Raw genomic sequence first — 21,100 nt, forward strand, 5'->3', positions numbered from 1 at the left:
GATTCTCCTGGATTGTTATGGTTCAGTTCCAGTTCTCTCAGGTGTGATGAGGAGTTTGACCTCAGAGCTGAAGCCAGAGCAGCACAACCTTCATCTGTAATACTGCAGTTAATCATCCTGCAAGAAAGAAAACCTTCTCACACTTAACACACTCAGTTTTAGGATTGAAAACATGAACTACACAAAATCTTTATATACAGTACATTTACTCTCCATCTCACACACACAACAATGACAATATATCAGATCACTACAATTACAGTTACCATAGAGGAGAACTGGATGTTGTAGTGTTTATTAAAACTCTGTGTGTGTGTGTATGTGTGTGCACGTGTGTGCATGTGTGTTTGTGTGCGTGTGTGTGTGTGTGCGTGTGTGTTCATGTGTGTGTATGTGCGTGTGTGTATGTGTGTGCTTGTGTGGTTGATGATATTGCTGTGTGATATTGTGATCTCTTTGTGTGTGTACCTCAGTTTCTCCAGTGTACAGTGTGGATTCTTCAGTCCATCAGAGAGCAGCTTCACTCCTGAATCCTGCAGTTTATTGACTCTCAGGTCCAGTTCTCTCAGACTGGAGGAGTTTGAGCTGAGAACTGAGGACAGAACTCTACAGCTTTCCTCTGTCAGATCACACCGACGCAGCCTGGAAGAGAAATTATGAAATGTTTGATTTATAGTGAAATGAGGTGTTTCCATCAGTGAGAAATAAAGTGTCTACCTGAACACAATGAGCTGGGATACAGGTTAGAGATCTGGGTGTAATAGTCGACTCTGACCTCAGCTTTGTTCCTCACATCAATAATATCTCTAAAGTCACATTTTATCATTTGAGGAACACTGAAAGAATTTGTCCATTTAAAAAAAAAACCCTTTACACATTACAGTTAGTAACCAAATCACTCCTATTGTACAGGAACTGTACTGGTTACCTGTGACATCCACAATCATTTTAATATCATCTCAAATATTTATTTATCATCAACAAATGCTGACTTCCTTAAGGTGAATTTTAATAAGAAGAAGCTTCAGTCAAACTGCCTTTAGTGTCGCTGCTCCCAGGATGTGTATGTGTGTGTATGTGCGTGTGTGTGTATGTGTCTGTGTGTGTGTGTACCTCAGTATCTCTAGTGTACAGTGTGGATTCTTCAGTAAATCAGAGAGCAGCTTCACTCCTGAATCCTGCAGTTTATTGACTCTCAGGTCCAGTTCTCTCAGACTGGAGGAGTTTGAGCTGAGAACTGAGGACAGAACTCTACAGCTTTCCTCTGTCAGATTACACTCCCACAGACTGGAAGAGAAATGATGAAATATCAGAACACTGATCTCAAACACACAAACACAGCCATAATCCAGCTAAAGTTGAAGATGTAACAGAAATGTCAGTGTGTTTGTGTCACACACACAAATCAGAGGACAGGACACCACATCAGCACATTTACAGGAGCAGGGACGTCTTTCTGCACTCCACAATCTCTCAGCTACAATTTATTATAAGACCATTAGGTCATGTACATAACACACACATGTGAGAGCGAGCAGCCTACAAACACTACACTCTGATCTGTGTTCAAGTTTCTACAACCAACACTGCAGATACAGTGCATTTTATTACAGAAAATAAAGAATTATACAGCTGTACACTTCCAGTTAATAACATGACAATATTAGTCGTACTTTACACTCAGTTATATGTTGGATTTCACAGAGACACTAAAACAGTTGGTGTGTGTTGTTCTCTGTGCTCGTACAGGTACAAATCTGTCACCTCCAGACCTCTGATTTTACACACACACTGGTTCAGGTGTTTGGTGTGGACCTGAGTACAGGTGGTGTGTTCACATACGTCCAAACACGTCCAAACTAAAGAGAAAGATTACATTTTTTAACCTTATAAATGATTCTTGATTATGATTTACATATTTTAGGAAATATAGATGTGCAAAATCATCCATCATAAACAATGTAAATAAAGGATATTAGAAAGAACATTGTACTGTTTACTACAGATGTCACTGTTACTGTTTCAACACAACTTAGTGAACCCTTCTTTCTCCACAGAGTAAATGGGATCATGTCTTTCATGCCTCCACAACTGAGAAGTGAACGTGGGGTTTTCTTCTCAAATCTGAGCTCCTTCCCTGTTTACAGAGTGACGTCACATCAGCACGACTGCACACAGCATCAGAAATAAACAAAGTCAAACTTCTTACCTTTAAATGAGTGACACTGTATATACACAAGTATTAGCTTTAGATGGATCAACATACAGACATTCGTTTGTTAAATCTAAAACACTGACTATACACATAGCAGGAAATCTAACCCACCTTGTAGGTAAAAATCTAACACAACACTACTGTGTGTTACACTAAAGGATTTGTGTAGGTGGGCTTCAGGTGGCTATAAGTGACATGGTAGAATGTAGTGTACCAATGTGTAATATTTTATCAGTACATAATGATGAACAGAGAACAAAACCAGTCTGTTATTAATGTTGTACAACAAAAATATAGATTCACTACAGCTGCTTATAAATACAAACACAGTCCACAGCTTAAAATCTCCAAAATCCACAGAAAGTTTCAAAAGAACGAAACCTGACGTCTCTCCAACAGTAACAGTGATAAACCTGAACGACCGTCACGTGCAACCGTCTTTGTGTTCACCGTCTGTTTTTACCACATCCACCATCTTCTGATGCAGTGAACCAGACAAAAAACTGTGTCTATAATTTCAACCACAACAGATTAGCAACAATCACGACCCAAGAACAAGAATGTGATCGGTCATTAACAGTTTGGTGTCTTTGTCGAGCTCCAAGTAGAACAAAACAGGACTTTTTAATAACAGCGGTCACGACACTACACTCACCTGTGACACATTATTCATCCTCTCTCTTTTTACCTGCTTGTACACTTGATAAGCAAAGAAAAAAGAACCCCATCAAAATAAAAGTCTTCATATAAAAAGTCACATTTAAACTCCATCATCTACAAACAGTTCAGTGTTAGAGAAAGAAAATCATCACTCATCTGAGTTAGCTGCCTAGCTTGTTTCTAACATATTAAGAAGAGCTCCTTCTTACAGGAGAACAATATCCTTGAAGAGTTTCAGTCAGGTTTCAGGCCCCACCATAGCACAGAAACTGCAATTGTGAAAGTCACAAATGACCTGTTCTTAGCTTCGGGCCAAGACTGTATGTCACTATTAGTTCTACTTACATTTACAGAATTTGGCAGACGCCCTTATCCAGAGCGACGTACATAAGTGCTTAAATCTCTAACATTGGATACATTAATGCTGGTTCACTAAGTTACATACTTAAGATACCATGAGTTTAAAACATTTGTTCAAAGTTACAATGAAAAAGTGTCAAAGGGTTTTTTTTGTTTTGTTTTGTTTTTTTTTAAACGAAAGATAAGGAAACGAAAGATAAAGAAAGAAGTGCTAGTTGAAGTGTTTCCTGAATAAGTAGGTCTTCAACCGCCGCTTGAAAATATCCAGTGACTCAGCTGTCCGGACCTCTAGGGGAAGTTCGTTCCACCACCTTGGTGCCAGTACAGAGAAGAGTCTTGTAGTATACTTGCCTCTTACCCTGAGAGATGGTGGAACCAGTCGAGCAGTGCTGGTAGATCGGAGGGTGCAGTGCAAGGAGTGATGAGGGCTTTGAGGTAAGAGGGAGCTGGTCCATTTTTGGCTTTGTAGGCCAGCATCAGTGTTTTGAATCTGATGCGTGCAGCTACCGGAAGCCAGTGGAGGGATCGCAGCAGCGGGGTGGTATGCGAGAACTTTGGCAGGTTGAAAACAAGCCGGGCAGCTGCATTTTGGATCATTTGCAGAGGACGGATTGCGTTCATAGGTAGACCTGCCAGCAGTGCATTGCAGTAATCCAGTCTAGAAATGACAAGAGACTGAACAAGTACCTGAGCAGCCTGTGTGGACAGAAATGGTCGAATGCTTCTAATGTTGTAGAGAAGAAACCGACATGAGCGAGTCACATTAGCAACATGAGAGGAAAAGGACAGTTGATTGTCCATGGTTACCCCAAGGTTGCGAGCTGTGGCTGAAGGGGAGATCAGATCGTTGTGCAAGGATATAGCAAGATCATGACCTGGGGATGAATCACCGGGGATGAAGAGCAGGTTGCTAGGTTGCAGTTTTGCTTCTAACTTCCCCTTGGATTATTTCCAACATATACATTTTTAGAACTGTAGTATTAACAACCTCCACGTAACTTACAGAAATATCTCAACCTCTAATTATGCACTGTTTTTTTCATTTAGTATTTCACAAAGTCTTTAAGATATTCTGGTGGTTTTCTTTCTCTTGCTGAACGTCTCACACAACCTGTTTGTGATCTCTCAGGCTGCTTTGTCTCTCCAGTACCAACCCATTCTGGTTTTGTAAGTCTTGGTTCAGGGTCCATAACATCAGAGTCTCCAGTTTCTACCAATCCTTGTGATTGATCTAGAACATCAGCTTGGGAAACAATTTCAGAATTGAGAACCTCTTCCTGTTTTCGACTGAACAACTGGTCAACATGCCGACGTACCACCTGAGCATTTTCCAGACTCACTCTGTATGATACAGGTCCTGTGATTTCTGCAATTTCTCCCTGCACCCATTTTGGTCCATAACCAAAGTTCTGGGTATACACAGCATCTCCCACTTCAAAATATCTGGCCTTGGTCTGTTTATCATGTTGTTCTTTCTGACTCTGTTGCTTTGTTTCAATCTTGTTGTTGAGGTCAGGATGTATTCTGTCAAGTGTGCATCTCAACTTCCTTCCCATCATCATTTCTGCAGGTGATAACCCTGTTGTAGACTGCGGTGTTATTCGATAACTAAACAATGCACGGTATAACTTGGTCTCAATGGTGTCTCCTGAACTTTTTTTAAGAGATCCTTGAGAGTCTGTACGGCTCTCTCAGCCAAGCCATTTGATGATGGATGATACGGAGCAGCCGTAACATGTGTTATTCCATTTCTGGACATGAATTCTTTACATGCTTCACTCATAAAACACTGAGCATTGTCTGACACTATGACTTCAGGAATGCCTGCACACTGAAACTGTTCCTCAGGCACTCAAGAGTGACAGCTGTCGTTGCTGAATACAGGGGGTAAGCATCTATCCACTTAGAATGTGCATCAATTAAGATTAGAAACATTTTACCCATAAATGGACCAGCATAATCCATATGCACACATCTCCAGGGCTTTCTTGGCCACTCCCACGGATGAAGTGGTGGACCCACAGGAGCTTTCCTCTGTTCCTGACATATTTTACAGCTTTTGACTTTAGACTCTATGTTCCCATCCAGTTTAGGCCACCACAGGTAACTCCTTGCCAGGCCTTTCATCCTCGACATCCCTTAATGGCATTGATGCAGTTGGTCCAACATCACTGAACGTCCTTTCTCAGGAATGATAAGACGTGCTCCCCACAGCACACAACCATCTTGAACACTAAGCTCCTGCTGTCTTTTTTTATAAGGTGCAAAATCTGCTGCATCACTATGATCAGGCCACCCTTTCAGTACATACTCATGAACTCTAGAGAGTACAGGATCTCGTGCAGTCCAGTGCTTGATTTGCTCTGACGTTGTAATTGAGCTCACCTCTTTTTCCAGCATGAAAACCTGTTCCTCATGTTTTTCTGGAAGGGGAAATCGGCTGAGCGCATCCGCATTTCCATTTTCTTTTCCAGCTCTGTATGAAATCACATATTCATAAGCACCTAGCAGCACGGCCCATCTCATTATTCGTTGTGAGGCCATTTGTGGCACAGTTCTGAGCTCATTTAAGAGACTAATTAAAGGCTTGTGATCTGTACATATTACAAATTTGCTTCCATACAAGTACTTATGGAATCTTTTGACTCCAAACACTACTGCCAGTCCTTCTTTATCTAACTGTGAGTAGTTTTTTCTGCTTTTGAAAGTGTTCGTGAAACAAACCCTATGGGTCGTTCTGTTCCATCCGCCATCCGGTGTGCTAAAACAGCTCCTACTCCAAACGGTGAAGCGTCACAGGCAAGTATAAGTTCCTTTTGTGCATCATAGTGTACTAACACTTGACTTGACTGCAGTAACTCTTTAGATTGCCGAAAAGCTTTCTCTTGTTCCTCTTTCCAACACCAGGTGACATCTTTCTTCAGCAGTTTGTGCAGAGGTGCTAGAAGTGTTGAGAGCTTTGGTAGGAAATCCATCCATCCATCCATTTTCTACCGCTTATCCGGGGCCGGGTCACGGGGGCAGCAGTCTAAGCAGGGACGCCCAGATTTCCCTCTCCCCAGACACTTCCTCCAGCTCTTCCGGGGGAATACCGAGGCGTTCCCAGACCAGCCGAGAGACATAGTCCCTCCAGAAAGTCCTAGGTCTTCCCCGGGGCCTCCTCCCGGTAGAGCCAGATTCCAAGGCCCCCGCCTTCGACTGCCACCCAATCCACATTGCACCAGCCCCTTACGGTTCCTCCTGCAGGTGGTGGGCCCACAGGAGATTGGCCCCACGTCGCTCCTTCAGGCTGAGCCCGGCCGGGCCCCATGGGGTAAGACCCGGCCACCAGGCGCTCGCATGCGAGCCCCAACACCGGGCCTGGCTCCAGGGTGGGGCCCCGGTTGTGCCATACCGGGCGACGTCATGTATACACCTTGATATACACTCTCTCATAAGGGGTATTTGAACCGCTCTTTGTCTGGCCAGTCACCCAGGACCTGTTTGCCTTGGGAGACCCTACCAGGGGCAAAAAGCCCCAGACAACATGGTTCCTAGGATCATTCAGGCACACAAACCCCTCCACCACAATAAGGTGGCGGTTCGAGGAGGGGCTTTGGTAGGAAACGATTGTAATAATTCAACAGTCCCAGGTAAGCTTTAAGCTCTGTTACTGAAGTTGGTGTTGGTGCATCTTTAACCGCCTGAACTTTTTCAGGGACAGGATGAATCCCGGTTGCATCCACTATATGTCCCAGGAATGTGACTTCCTTTTCCATGAGGTTGCACTTTCCCCGTTTTAACCTCAGACCGGCCTCCTCCAGCCGATGCAACACTTGATCTAACGTCCTCAAATGCTCCATATCGTCCTTCCCAGTCAGCAAAATATCATCCAGGTATACCACTACTTTTGGAATGTCTTTTAGTACAGCTTCCATCGTCCTCTGGAAGATTGCTGGACTTGAGCTGACACCAAAAGGTAATCTGGTGTAGGTAAACAGACCTTTGTGGGTATTTACTGTCACATACTGTTTCATCCAAAACAATCTGTTGATAGGCATGACTCATATCCAATTTGTTGTATTTATCTCCTCCGGACAGAACTGCAAACATATCCTCCATTTTTGGATTGGGATACTGTTCCAGTGAAGACTCTCTGTTTATGGTCACTTTATAATCTCCACACAATCTCACTGATCCATCCGGTTTTAACACTGGCACTACTGGAGCTGCCCAGTCTGAAACTTTTACAGGCACTATTATGTTTTCATTGATCAGTCTATCCAGCTCGACTTCCACCTTTTCTTTCATTGCAAACGGCAAGGACCTTGGCTTGAAAAAACACGGTTTTGCCTCACTGGATACATACATTTTTGCCTTGGTTCCTTTTAGTGTTCCCAGTTCCTCTTTGAAAACTGTTTCATGTGCCTTCAGAATGTCCTGTAACCTTTCAGAACTATTTTCTATGTTGTTGATGTTCTCCCAGCTGAGTTTTAACTCTGTGAGCCATGCTCGTCCCAGCAGATTTGGTCCTGATCCCGCCACCACAACTGCTGGTGGTTATTTGGTAATACCTTTGTATTTTACTTTGACTTTTGTGGTACCTAGAATGTTCACTGACTGTCCTGTGTAAGTTTTAAGGTTGACCTTGCTTGTACTCAGAGGCAGTTTCTTTTTAGCATCCAATTTGGCATGTTCTGCTTGAGATAAAACAGTCACGCTGCATCCTGTGTCAATCTCAAATTTCACTAGGCATTCATTTACGAACAACATTTGTATGATAGGGGATACATGGGGTATGCTTGACTCTATACTATACATGGTGAATACTTCCTCTCCAGGCACCTCTTTTACTTGGTCTTGGAGATAATTTGCTCTTTTTTGCAATCTTCTTCTCCCCCATCTTGAAGTTTTCTTGCCCTTATCTGCTTTAGCATCTTGTAGTTTTATTCTACACACTCTTTTCAAATGTCCAAGCTTTCCACAATTGTAACATTTTTCCCCCGCAAACTTACAATCCTTTGGCCCGTGGTTATTTCCACCACAACGGTAGCATGTCCCTGTACCACCTGACGTGCTCTTTTCTCTCGCGTCCATCTTGAAAACAGTGGTACTGTGCCTGTGTCCTTTCTCTCTGTTCATATCTGCCATATCCTTATTAGCCGCTTCAATAGCCTGTGCTTTTCTCAATGCCGTCTCAAATGTCAGACCATCCTCTGCTAATAATCTCCGCTGTGTGCTACCATCGTTGACTCTGCACACTAACCGGTCTCTCAGCATGACAGTGAGTGTGTCACCAAAGTTACAGTCCTGTGCTAGCTTCCTGAGCTCAGCCACATATTCTGCTATACTTTCACCCAAGCGTCTATTCCGTGAATTAAACTTCCAACTCTGGATTAAAGTGCTTAGTCAACAAACTCACAACAAAATCATATGTCTTTGAACCTGGTTTTTCAGGGCTCAGCAGATTCCTCATGATTGTGTATGTCTGCGCTCCGACACAGCTCAGCAAAATGGCACGTTTCTTTTCTGGTTCATCCACATCATTTGCCACAAAGAAATGGTTTAATATCTCGCAATATTCCTCCCACGACTGCGACGTGCTATCGAATGGGGCCACGGATCCCACCATGCCAGCCATCTTATCGTCCAGTCAACTCACGTGGTAGCCGCCAGCTAACAGCAATTATGTGGCTCACCTTGCTGAAATTCTGTTCATTTCACTCAGGAACGTATTTCACAATCCCAAATTTAACCTCGTTGCCATATGTTGTATCTTGTATACAATGACAGAAACGTGATTTCGTTATAAGCTTTAGTTTATTAATAACATAACACGCACGTGCCCAGCTTCGTGCAGCTTCCACATACACTCCGTATACTTCTTCGTCAGTGCATTCCAACACCTACGCACATCACTACTGACCTCTACTGGTCATTATTAGTTATAACATATGACAGTTTGACAAGCTTCAACTTGCTGAAAGCTCTTTCTGCACCAGAAACAGAGACATGTAGGGTGCAGAAGATGTGCACTGCAACACAAACCTCTCCAAAAATGCTCTGGAGCTGCATCCTGTAGATTGAATTCAGCAGGTCAAGAGGAGAATGACAGTCTGCAAATGTAGCATTATACACAGGTTTAAGATGCCTCACTTCGTTCTCAAAGCCTGTTGTAAGATCCTGTGTATATTTGCTCACTAATGAGTGGCAAGCTGGATGAATCTGATCTTATTTTAAGTCTTTTAACTTCAAGATTGCAAAAAAATCTTCATATATCTTTGCAGTGGTTTCGAAGCGGATATCCAGTGCAGAGATTATATTATCCAATGCCACAAAAAACACGTCGTTTCGAAACCGAATTTCTTCTGTCTCTAGTTGGTTGGCATCCTCTGAACTCTGACTCTCATCTGCAAAGAGCTTTCTTTTTCTTTTGTGGCTGACTGGAAACCCCATGTGCACATCCATAGCTTCTGCAATGAGGGAAGCTTCTGCAAAAAGATTATCCCATGAGTTACGCTAAACTTCCATCTCCTCTTTAAGTGCCCGTATGTTGTCTATTTCAACTTTCCCTGATTGCAGAATTAGGTTTCTGTCTTAAATGGACTGCAGCATTTTCTTCCATACAGTGAGAAGAACTACGGCTTTGAAGGACATGAAGTACTGTTTTAGACCACTGGCCTCTGACCTAGCTTCATTGGTTAAACTGCACTTTGCAAGGATGGTGTCCAGAGCTTCTATAATTGATGGCAAGTGGTTTGCTACAGGTTTAACTGCAGCTATGTGTGCACTCCACCTGGTCTCTGATAAGCGTTGAAGTATTTCCCAACGCTCGGGACTTGTACTAAAGAGATTGTACAAGCGGTTCAAACAGCCAAAAAATGTGGAAACATCAGGACAAGACTCTGCTGCTTGTACACCAACAAGATTCAGAGAGTGCGAGGCCACCCTCAGCAGTTTTCCCACAAAAGTAAATCGGTCCCCGAAAAGACACCACTAAACTGTCGTAAAGAATTTCATGTCGACTGGGATACAGCAGCTCTTTTGGCCTCCCTCTCCTACTTTTCATGGCGTTTCTGGTTCCCTTATTTATGTTTCCGTATCATTTTCAATCGGTCAGTCAGTCTCCGTCTCTTCCACTAAGTTCATCTCTAACTTCAGCTGCCGCATCAACACTGTTACCAGCATGAAGTTGCCCCCCAAACAACGCAAAACGTCAGCAAAATAGTCTCGTTCGTTTGTGCTGCTAAAAGTTTCGTTTGTGCTGTTTCGGTTTTTATAATATTAAAATAATATTAGGTGGTCATTCACTCAGCCACCCACCTGCTCCAAATTCAACAAAATCGGTCGTTTGTGCTCCGTTTGTGCCGGTGTTTTAATATTGAACATTATAGGTGGGTTATAAATGCTGGTATTACAATACTAATAGAGTAAAATAGATCATTTAACTGGTCACACATTTATGATTCATGAGCAGTGATTATTTTATTTCAGGTTTGTCATTTGTTCAATCTCTCACCCACATATTTCATGTTAGTAAAGATGTTTTAATAGAACGACAACTCAACTGTCAAGACAAACAATCCAATTAAGAATTATCTTGACTTCCCTGGTCTCTCCTGACTTTTTATTTTATTTACTTTAAAACTTTGTATTATTGTTTATTTAAGGTTTTAAATAAGAAGAAACTGAGTGTGAGGGTCGACACCACGTGGAGAAATGTACTTGGTTTTAATAATGATAATAAACCAGAGTGGAGACACTGTACAAACCACCATTAACCAAAAAAGCTGCTGACCTCCAGTGGAGGATTTTACACTGTATTCTCTCTGTGAACTCTTTTATCTCCATTTTAAACCCCGATGTTACACAAAACTGTCCTTTCTGTTCACAGAGACAAACTGTTGTTCATGCTTTTATTCACTGCTCCAGGTTACAGTCTTTCTTTGTGTTTTTACGGAGCTTCTTAAGGTCTTTTAATGTTGATTTTACTTTTCAGTGTTTTATTCTTGGTTTTATATATGTCAGGAGAGACAGGTTCAGGTGCCAACTGATCAATTTTATCTTTGGTCAGGCAAAAATGGCAATATACCTGAGCCGAAAAAACAAACTTGCTCAAAATACAGACTGTGAGTCTAAAGTAATCTTCTCCAGACTTATTAAATCAAGAGTACTGACAGATTTTAATTTCTATAACAGCATGAATAACCTGCACGTTTCAGTCAGTGTGGTGTTGGTCTATGTGCTGTCATTGAAGGAGAACTAAGCTTTGCAGCAGAGCTAAGCTAATGATGATTATTATTATCAGTTAACCTCATTTATTTGAATTATTTATATAGTTATTGAGTCACGCTGATTGTTGTTTTTTACGTGACTTGTGCAAATAAAGGATCTCCCCCCTCCCCCCCCTCCCTCCCCCCCTTCTCGGAGAATCATGGAATAACAACAAATTTTTTCATCTTATAAATAAACTATGAATTACTCCAACTATTTATAATGTAACAAAAAACACACCAACACAGCGAAATAAAATACATTCCCATAAACAAAACACAAACACAAAATATCCTGATTGCTGGATAAATAGTTTAATATGTGATTTGTAATGACAAAGTTCCATACAGTCATAATGTCACATATTCATAATAAACAGACTGTAGGATTACAATTAAAACCAAGTATTAAAATAATAGGTACAGCACTTTAAAAGGATATATGTGTTTCTAAAATCTAACCAAAAAAGTAAACTAATTCTTTTTACTCTTACCATCTGATGATCAAATTTGTGAGGTTTAAATTTATTCAGTGTTAAATACAGGAGATGATCAGTGGTGCTGAATTTTTACCTCCTTTATTTAAACCAGGATTGAAGTATGGATAGAGTTTCTCAGTGAAAGTCTGACCAGTGAAAGAGTAGATACGAGATCTGGACTTCACATCATAAAAGGAGACCAGACCCTCCTGATAGTCCACAAACACCCCCACAACCTCCACCTTCTCTCTCAGTGTGAGGGGGACAGAGGGATCTTCACAAGCATCATACTGATTCTCATTCCTCAGTACCACAGTCCAGAATCCATTCTGAGGAGTCAGTGTAATTGCCCTCTTCCTGTTAATGTTCTCTCTCGCGACTCCTAATGACCAGCCAGTTTTCCCTCTGACCTGCACCTCATAATAAGATCTCCCTGAGGAGAAACTCTGATTTCCCAGAACACAGATACACCAATTAAACCTCTGTGGTGTATCAGGGAGATTCTGTCTTTTGTCTCCATGTGTCACTTGTTTTCCATCAGCAGACAGGACGAGATATGGATTTGCTGTATCAGGATCCAGAGTCACATCCACTGAGAGAAACACAGTGTGTGATATGAGTAAACATGTAAAAAATATTACATCATCATCCAGTGGATCATATTCATTATTGATTTATAAAAGGATTTGTAGAAGATGTTTTAAATTTTATTTCATTGAAATTTCAAAAATACAGTTTATAATAGGAGTCTATTAAAAATACGAAATATAAAAAGGTTCCTTCTGAAATTTTATTGATTAATTTGTGTTTGTAATTTTTGTTTTTCAGGAAATACACAGAAAATGTCACAGAACATGAGAGAAAAACATTTGAGGTAAAAACGTTGAGTGTCTCTAGAGATAAAAATCTGAGACATTTTACATTTAGAAATAAAACATGGGACTCTCAAGTGATTGAGAGAAACTGTGTGTTTTTATATTCTTTTTTAACTGTATGATTATAAATCTCTCAGCCTTCTTTGTCCAGCAAAACAACAACATTCCCCTCTGATAGACAAAGAGTTTTATACTCATCACCTTTCCACATCCACGTGTAACAAATCATTCAGAATCATTCCTTATTTCCACACAATGTTTTACTAACATCTAGAATCTTTCATTTCTACAAGTGAAGCTGAATTCAATCCAATCATAAAGCTGAACAGTGAAGGGGAAAGAACAAGGATTTACTCCAAGTTGTGGAATTTGGACTCAAACCTTTGGGGGTTTATTTAATGTCAGGACACAAAACAGTTATTTTGAAAATCTGAATTATAAAATATGAATCTCTGAACATCTAAAAAATGTAAATTAAATCTTAAATCTAAATTTTAACTCCTGCACATGGATTCACATAACTTCTCATTACATAAGAACATTTTGATATGAAAAGTAAAATTAAAAATATCTAGTGTAATGTTTACTTCCAGTTAGCGGTCATCAACAATAATGTCTCTGCACTACAGGGAGTGCAGAATTATTAGGGAAGTTGTATTTTTGAGGATTAATTTTATTATTGAACAACAACCATGTTCTCAATGAACCCAAAAAACTCATTAATAGCAAAGCTGAATATTTTTGGAAGTAGTTTTTAGTTTGTTTGTAGTTTTAGCTATTTTAGGAGGATATCTGTGTGTGCAGGTGACTATTACTGTGCATAATTATTAGGCAACTTAACAAAAAACAAATATATACCCATTTCAATTATTTATTTTCACCAGTGAAACCAATATTACATCTCAACATTCACTAATATACATTTCTGACATTCAAAAACAAAACAAAAACAAATCAGTGACCAATATAGCCACCTTTCTTTGCAAGGACACTCAAAAGCCTGCCATCCATGGATTCTGTCAGTGTTTTGATCTGTTCACCGTCAACATTGCGTGCAGCAGCAACCACAGCCTCCCAGACACTCTTCAGAGAGGTGTACTGTTTTCCCTCCTTGTAAATCTCACATTTGATGATGGACCACAGGTTCTCTATGGGGTTCAGATCAGGTGAACAAGGAGGCCATGTCATTAGTTTTTCTTCTTTTAGACCCTTTCTTGCCAGCCACGCTGTGGAGTACTTGGACGCGTGTGATGGAGCATTGTCCTGCATGAAAATCATGTTTTTCTTGAAGGATGCAGACTTCTTCCTGTACCACTGCTTGAAGAAGGTGTCTTCCAGAAACTGGCAGTAGGACTGGGAGTTGAGCTTGACCCCATCCTCAACCCGAAAAGGCCCCACAAGCTCATCTTTGATGATACCAGCCCAAACCAGTACTCCACCTCCACCTTGCTGGCGTCTCAGTCGGACTGGAGCTCTCTGCCCTTTACCGATCCAGCCACGAGCCCATCCATCTGGCCCATCAAGACTCACTCTCATTTCATCAGTCCATAAAACCTTAGAAAAATCAGTCTTCAGATATTTCTTGGCCCAGTCTTGACGTTTCAGCTTGTGTGTCTTGTTCAGTGGTGGTCGTTTTTCAGCCTTTCTTACCTTGGCCATGTCTCTGAGTATTGCACACCTTGTGCTTTTGGGCACTCCAGTGATGTTGCAGCTCTGAAATATGGCAAAACTGGTGGCAAGTGGCATCTTGGCAGCTGCACGCTTGACTTTTCTCAGTTCATGGGCAGTTATTTTGCGCCTTGGTTTTTCCACACGCTTCTTGCGACCCTGTTGATTATTTTGAATGAAACACTTGATTGTTCGATGATCACGCTTCAGAAGCTTGGCAATTTTAAGAGTGCTGCATCCCTCTGCAAGATATCTCACTATTTTTGACTTTTCGGAGCCTGTCAAGTCCTTCTTTTGTAGTCCCGGGAGTGCAGAATTATTAGGCAAATGAGTATTTTGACCACATCATCCTCTTTATGCATGTTGTCTTACTCCAAGCTGTATAGGCTCGAAAGCCTACAACCAATTAAGCATATTAGGTGATGTGCATCTCTGTAATGAGAAGGGGTGTGGTCTAATGACATCTACACCCTATATCAGGTGTGCATAATTATTAGGCAACTTCCTTTCCTTTGGCAAAATGGGTCAAAAGAAGGACTTGACAGGCTCCGAAAAGTCAAAAATAGTGAGATATCTTGCAGAGGGATGCAGCACTCTTAAAATTGCCAAGCTTCTGAAGCGTGATCATCGAACAATCAAGCGTTTCATTCAAAATAGTCAACAGGGTCGCAAGAAGCGTGTGGAAAAACCAACGCGCAAAATAACTGCCCATGAACTGAGAAAAGTCAAGCGTGCAGCTGCCAAGATGCCACTTGCCACCAGTTTTGCCATATTTCAGAGCTGCAACATCACTGGAGTGCCCAAAAGCACAAGGTGTGCAATACTCAGAGACATGGCCAAGGTAAGAAAGGCTGAAAAACGACCACCACTGAACAAGACACACAAGCTGAAACGTCAAGACTGGGCCAAGAAATATCTGAAGACTGATTTTTCTAAGGTTTTATGGACTGATGAAATGAGAGTGAGTCTTGATGGGCCAGATGGATGGGCTCGTGGCTGGATCGGTAAAGGGCAGAGAGCTCCAGTCCGACTGAGACGCCAGCAAGGTGGAGGTGGAGTACTGGTTTGGGCTGGTATCATCAAAGATGAGCTTGTGGGGCCTTTTCGGGTTGAGGATGGGGTCAAGCTCAACTCCCAGTCCTACTGCCAGTTTCTGGAAGACACCTTCTTCAAGCAGTGGTACAGGAAGAAGTCTGCATCCTTCAAGAAAAACATGATTTTCATGCAGGACAATGCTCCATCACACGCGTCCAAGTACTCCACAGCGTGGCTGGCAAGAAAGGGTCTAAAAGAAGAAAAACTAATGACATGGCCTCCTTGTTCACCTGATCTGAACCCCATAGAGAACCTGTGGTCCATCATCAAATGTGAGATTTACAAGGAGGGAAAACAGTACACCTCTCTGAAGAGTGTCTGGGAGGCTGTGGTTGCTGCTGCACGCAATGTTGACGGTGAACAGATCAAAACACTGACAGAATCCATGGATGGCAGGCTTTTGAGTGTCCTTGCAAAGAAAGGTGGCTATATTGGTCACTGATTTGTTTTTGTTTTGTTTTTGAATGTCAGAAATGTATATTAGTGAATGTTGAGATGTAATATTGGTTTCACTGGTGAAAATAAATAATTGAAATGGGTATATATTTGTTTTTTGTTAAGTTGCCTAATAATTATGCACAGTAATAGTCACCTGCACACACAGATATCCTCCTAAAATAGCTAAAACTACAAACAAACTAAAAACTACTTCCAAAAATATTCAGCTTTGCTATTAATGAGTTTTTTGGGTTCATTGAGAACATGGTTGTTGTTCAATAATAAAATTAATCCTCAAAAATACAACTTCCCTAATAATTCTGCACTCCCTGTACAGTAAACTGTGTCTGTAGTTTAGGTCTGAAAAACACAGGCCTGAATTCCTACACGTTTTCTTTAACTGGTACAAAAAATATTTTATCAAAGACACTTGTTTAGGGTGTCAGTTAGTGTTAGTGTAAAAATATATTTTTGTAGAATACATTCATGACTTTTATGTTCAAGTTTATCTGTAAATGACAAACTGCATGGTGTAAAAACTTTTCTAACTGCATGACTTTAAAGCTCTCACCTTTTGGACTGCATAAAGATTACATTTACCACTGATAGTCAAAGAAATCCATCTTTTATCATGCAGTTAAAAAGGTATAAAGTTAATCTCTGTACAAACAGAAAAGGGTTTAAGGGCTTTAGTGCATGACAGTAATAAGGAGCTATAGTGAGGAGAATAATGAAACACTTTAATACTCCTTTTATCTGGAGACATCTACAGATGAAAATAAGTCTGATGATGCAGTGGTGTAATGCTGATATGTACATTTTAATATGAGAGGAAATCAGAAAGCTCACTGTACCTGCATACTGCTGAATCATCTTCAGATCTGTGGAAACTAATTGCAACAAAACATCACTGTCATTAGATTTCAGATCAGTTATTGGTATTTAATATTTAGATTTTGCAAAACATCTACTTTAGCCTATTATTAGACTTTTTTTTATCAAATCTAAAGTACAAAATAGTTTCTCACCTGTTTCCTTTAACTTGTCATTGACTGATTTAGTGAGTTTCTCATTCAGAGTCTGCTGAAGCTGAGACAGAGCTGTCGTCACAGTGTACACACTCACATCAGTGTTAATGCTGATCTCAGTCCAGTTCTTGGTGTGTGGAGGGCTGCACATGGAGGAGTAAATCTACAGTAGAGCAGGAGAGAGGAGAAATCCCTCAGCATGGTGAGTGTTGTTCTGTGATGTTCTGTATTGTCAGTGAACAGAGAGAGGAACACTGACCTGTAGGAGGTGGAGATGCTCCTCAGTGTGTGAGAGCTGCTCCAGCTCAGTGTCTCTCCTCTTTAGCACACTGATTTCCTGCTCCAGCTCTTTAATGAGTCTTTCAGCCTTCCTCTCTGCTGCTTTCTGTTTCTCCTCCATCATCTCCAGCAGCTCAGCCTGACTTCTCTCAATGGAGCGAATCAGAGCAGTGAAGACTTCAACAATGTCTGCTTTCTCTTTCTCTGTGCTTCTCTAAAGGAGGAACACATTTTCACTTCCATCAGATAACACTGATAGTGAACTTTGTTCATTTCTACAAATAAGAATAAAACTACTGAATGTATCAGATATTAACTCATGTCATGTTTGTACACACTTTGCTTTGCTCTACTGAGTGTTTGATCTCTTTTATCTTCTTCAGTCGGTCCTGAACATGATAATGTGGCTCTAAATTAATTTTACAGAAACTTAGTCCACAATCCAGACAGGATTTTAGGGCCTTCAGCTTCTCTCCACTGCAGGTATCACAAAGAACCTCAGGTTTGTTAGAACCACTTTTCTTCTTGAAGAGATCTGCAACCTCTCTCAGTGTTGTATTGATCTTCAGTTCAGGTCTCTTGGTGAATTTCTTGTTACATAATGGACAGCGACAGTGTTGACTCATGTCCCAGCACTGTGTAAGGCAGCTCTTACAGAGGTTGTGTCCACATGGAGTGGTGACTGGATCAGTGAACACATCCACACACATCGGACACAGCAGCAGATCTTCAGACAGGAGACTGCTGGAGTCATGAGAAACTAGAAAAAAAATGTTACACATTGTTGATAAATGGTGTAAATAGATTAAACTGCATCTGTAGTTTAGGTGTGAAAATCACAGACCAGAATGTCTACAAGTTTTCCTAAACTGTGTAAAGGCACTTGTTGGGGTGTCAGTTACTGTTAGTGTAAAAATGTTATTTTTGTAGAATAGAGTCATGAATATTTCAGTGAAAAATGGTTGCCATCTGACATCACTGATTGAACATCAGCTCTGTTTGGATGATGAGAGGATGCAGAGTTTATTTAAACAGCATCGTCCTGCTAGTTGTGTGTGGGTGGTTGGGTGGGTGCTGGTGTGGTTAGTTGTGTGAGAGTGTGAGCTGTTTTTGGGAGGCGCTTTAAATCTCTCCCAGAAGTTTGTATTTACTGTTTAGTGATTGTACTTTGATTGAGTTTGTTTGATATTTTGTTATTTTTTCTGTTGTTGGAATTGACATCTCTGTAACAGGAAGTTTTTCTTTTGGTTGTAAGTTAATATTTGTTACACTTTTTCATTCTTTATTTGTTGAGTTCTATTGTTAATTTGGAGAGGGGTTAGTAGGGAAGGGGTGCCGTTTCTTTTGGATCTTGTTTTCTCCTGTTTATGTTAATAATGGAGTTTGTGTATTGTGTATTGTGTTGTAATCTTTGTTTTTTATTTTCTTTTGTAGCTTATTTAGTTTCTCCCTAAATGAGTTAGATGGGTTCTGCTTATTGTTTTGTTCTGATCCCCCTCTTGAAGTCTTCAAACCCTCCTGCACTTCATGTTTGGGAATAAATGAGCTTTGTTCATTTTGACTTGGTTGTATAGTGACATTCTTTTTTGTGACAGGATTGGGGTTGAGTTGTTGATCCTCACAGTTGACACACACCACCTTTTATTCTGTTACTCATCCCTCCATCCCCAGACTCCTTTTGTTCCCTGGGAACGTAACGAAGTATCACTGCCGAGTTCCAACAATAACACATTTTTACTAAACAAAGTGACACATTTTTCAGCCTGTAGTTTCATGTTAATGTTCATTTACAGATTCCTAGATTATTAATCTTTTATAAGTATTAGACTTTTGGACATCAATGTGTATATAAAATGTTGTGTTCTACATTGTTTGGTGTTAGATTATACATTTTGAAGTTATTTAGTGTTGCAAGGTTTTGTTAAATGAAGTTTGTAATAATCATTATCGATATTCAAGATGAATATTACATAGAACACATTATTGTGATGTAATATTTTACTATGAAAGCTGTCTGACCTTCTGTGCACGTGTCTAGAAGTTCTTTGTGACTAGAAATTGTTATTACCAGAGAGAATTTGTGTACAATATTAGAGGGTCAGAAGGAGCTGGAGACGTGATGGTGAGACTCAGGCTCATAAACAACTTAGGCAGACCTTGGTAAGATCCTGATCAGTAGATGATCGAGCGTTGTGCATCTAGCCAATGAATGCTGATGTTTTCCTTTCTTCTGTTTTCTGCCTATAAATCATTCCTATATAACCTTAGTGTAATAAATGTTCTAGGCCCTTCCTCTCTCATGATACACGAGGAGTGCTGGGTCCTGCTGTGCAGCAGCACAAATACATTGTGAACCTTTTTACTCTTGCTCGTTCTGAACAGTGTGCTATTTTTATTTTCTCAAAAACTTCCACAACAATAATCAGTCACAGATTTTGCTAAATATATTATTTGGTAAATATTTTACATCTTTCTTTAACAGTTTCTATGTATTTGTTATTATTTGTATATTTTCTGTTTAGTTTCTACAGACATTTAGCTCAGTTACATAGAGACAGTTTTTTCAGGGAGTTTTTCATGATGCTTAATTTCAAGGTTTTGTTTTTTTAATCATTTAAATTTGAATCAATCACCCTGATTACCAACTCAAGATAATTATATTCCCCACTTCATATCTACAAGTACTGCATTATCAGAACTATCAGTCATCACATTATCTGTGTATATGTTACACACACTACTGCTGCTGCATATTGTTATTAGCACTACCATGCACTTCTCCCACTTTATGTACATAACTGACCAGTCATATATTCTGTATTATATTTAATACTCATACTGTCTATATTGTATCACATTGTCTGCATTTTCTTGTACAGTCTGTATTGTCCTGTCTTGTGTAGTATAATGTTATATATGTCTGTACTTTTGAGAGTCACAAACAGCTGGAACCAAGTTTCCTGTGTGTGTCAACACCCTTGGCCAATAAACCAGATTCTGATTCTGATTCATTTTTCTGCCTTTCAGTGTCAGTGAAATAAATTAATATCCAGATATTAAAATAGCAAACAAAACATTTCACTTTTATATATCTATGCAAATAAATACAAACTATAAATAAATAAATAAATAAATAAATAAAACAATAATAAATAATAATTCTAATGAGGTCTTATTTATTTCTTACATTTCATTAAATATTCTTTATTGAATTACATATTGAATTTATAACTAATAAAGTAATATAAATCCTCCATAGTTACAGGATCAGTGTAAATAAATGTCTTTCTAAGATGTTTGTGTATTATAACACAACTCTTATTCTTGCTACATAAGGCAGTTAAAACAATGAAGCCATTCACTGAGACCATTTTTATAACAATATAGATTATAATAGTGACAGTACTTCATTAAAACTTACAGAAAACTAATCATGCATAAACTGTATAACTTACATAATTCTGGTTCTTCCATGTTCCCCCTTTTTCTGCCTTCTGTTTGTGATGAAGATTCAGCCATTTACTTCCCACTGTGTTTTTAAACCTTTACAGTAAATCACATCATTCAGTCCACACATGTAACAGTATGAGCTTTTACTGATTAGTCTGTTTAACTCACTTATGCCTGTCTGCAGTGTTAAACCTAATGAATGACACTAAAACATTTAGTCTGTGATTTAAAACACATGTAAACACACTCATCATCATGAGATTGTAATAAACACAGAATTTCACTGATCTTTCTCTCAGCT

The 21,100-nt window shown here is 39.9% G+C and overlaps 1 protein-coding gene and 1 pseudogene across 1 annotated transcript; both read right to left on the reverse strand.

Annotated features, from left to right (window-relative positions):
- Window positions 1-4,278: 4,278 nt before the first annotated feature.
- On the reverse strand, window positions 4,279-8,855 carry LOC132856536 (uncharacterized protein K02A2.6-like; annotated as a pseudogene).
- A 3,167-nt stretch (window positions 8,856-12,022) lies between these two features.
- On the reverse strand, window positions 12,023-20,876 carry LOC132856600 (nuclear factor 7, brain-like). Its single transcript, XM_060886261.1, has 7 exons — window positions 20,805-20,876; window positions 17,864-18,109; window positions 17,688-17,758; window positions 17,330-17,563; window positions 17,071-17,233; window positions 16,897-16,923; window positions 12,023-12,558 (listed from the first exon to the last, which is right to left on the reverse strand). Exons 1-7 carry the CDS (start codon window positions 20,866-20,868, stop codon window positions 12,023-12,025), a joined length of 1,341 nt encoding a protein of 446 aa, XP_060742244.1. The 5' UTR covers window positions 20,869-20,876.
- Window positions 20,877-21,100: the final 224 nt, after the last annotated feature.

Source organism: Tachysurus vachellii, chromosome 1 (assembly GCF_030014155.1).
Source record: "Tachysurus vachellii isolate PV-2020 chromosome 1, HZAU_Pvac_v1, whole genome shotgun sequence".
NCBI classification, from domain to species: Eukaryota; Metazoa; Chordata; class Actinopteri; order Siluriformes; family Bagridae; genus Tachysurus; species Tachysurus vachellii.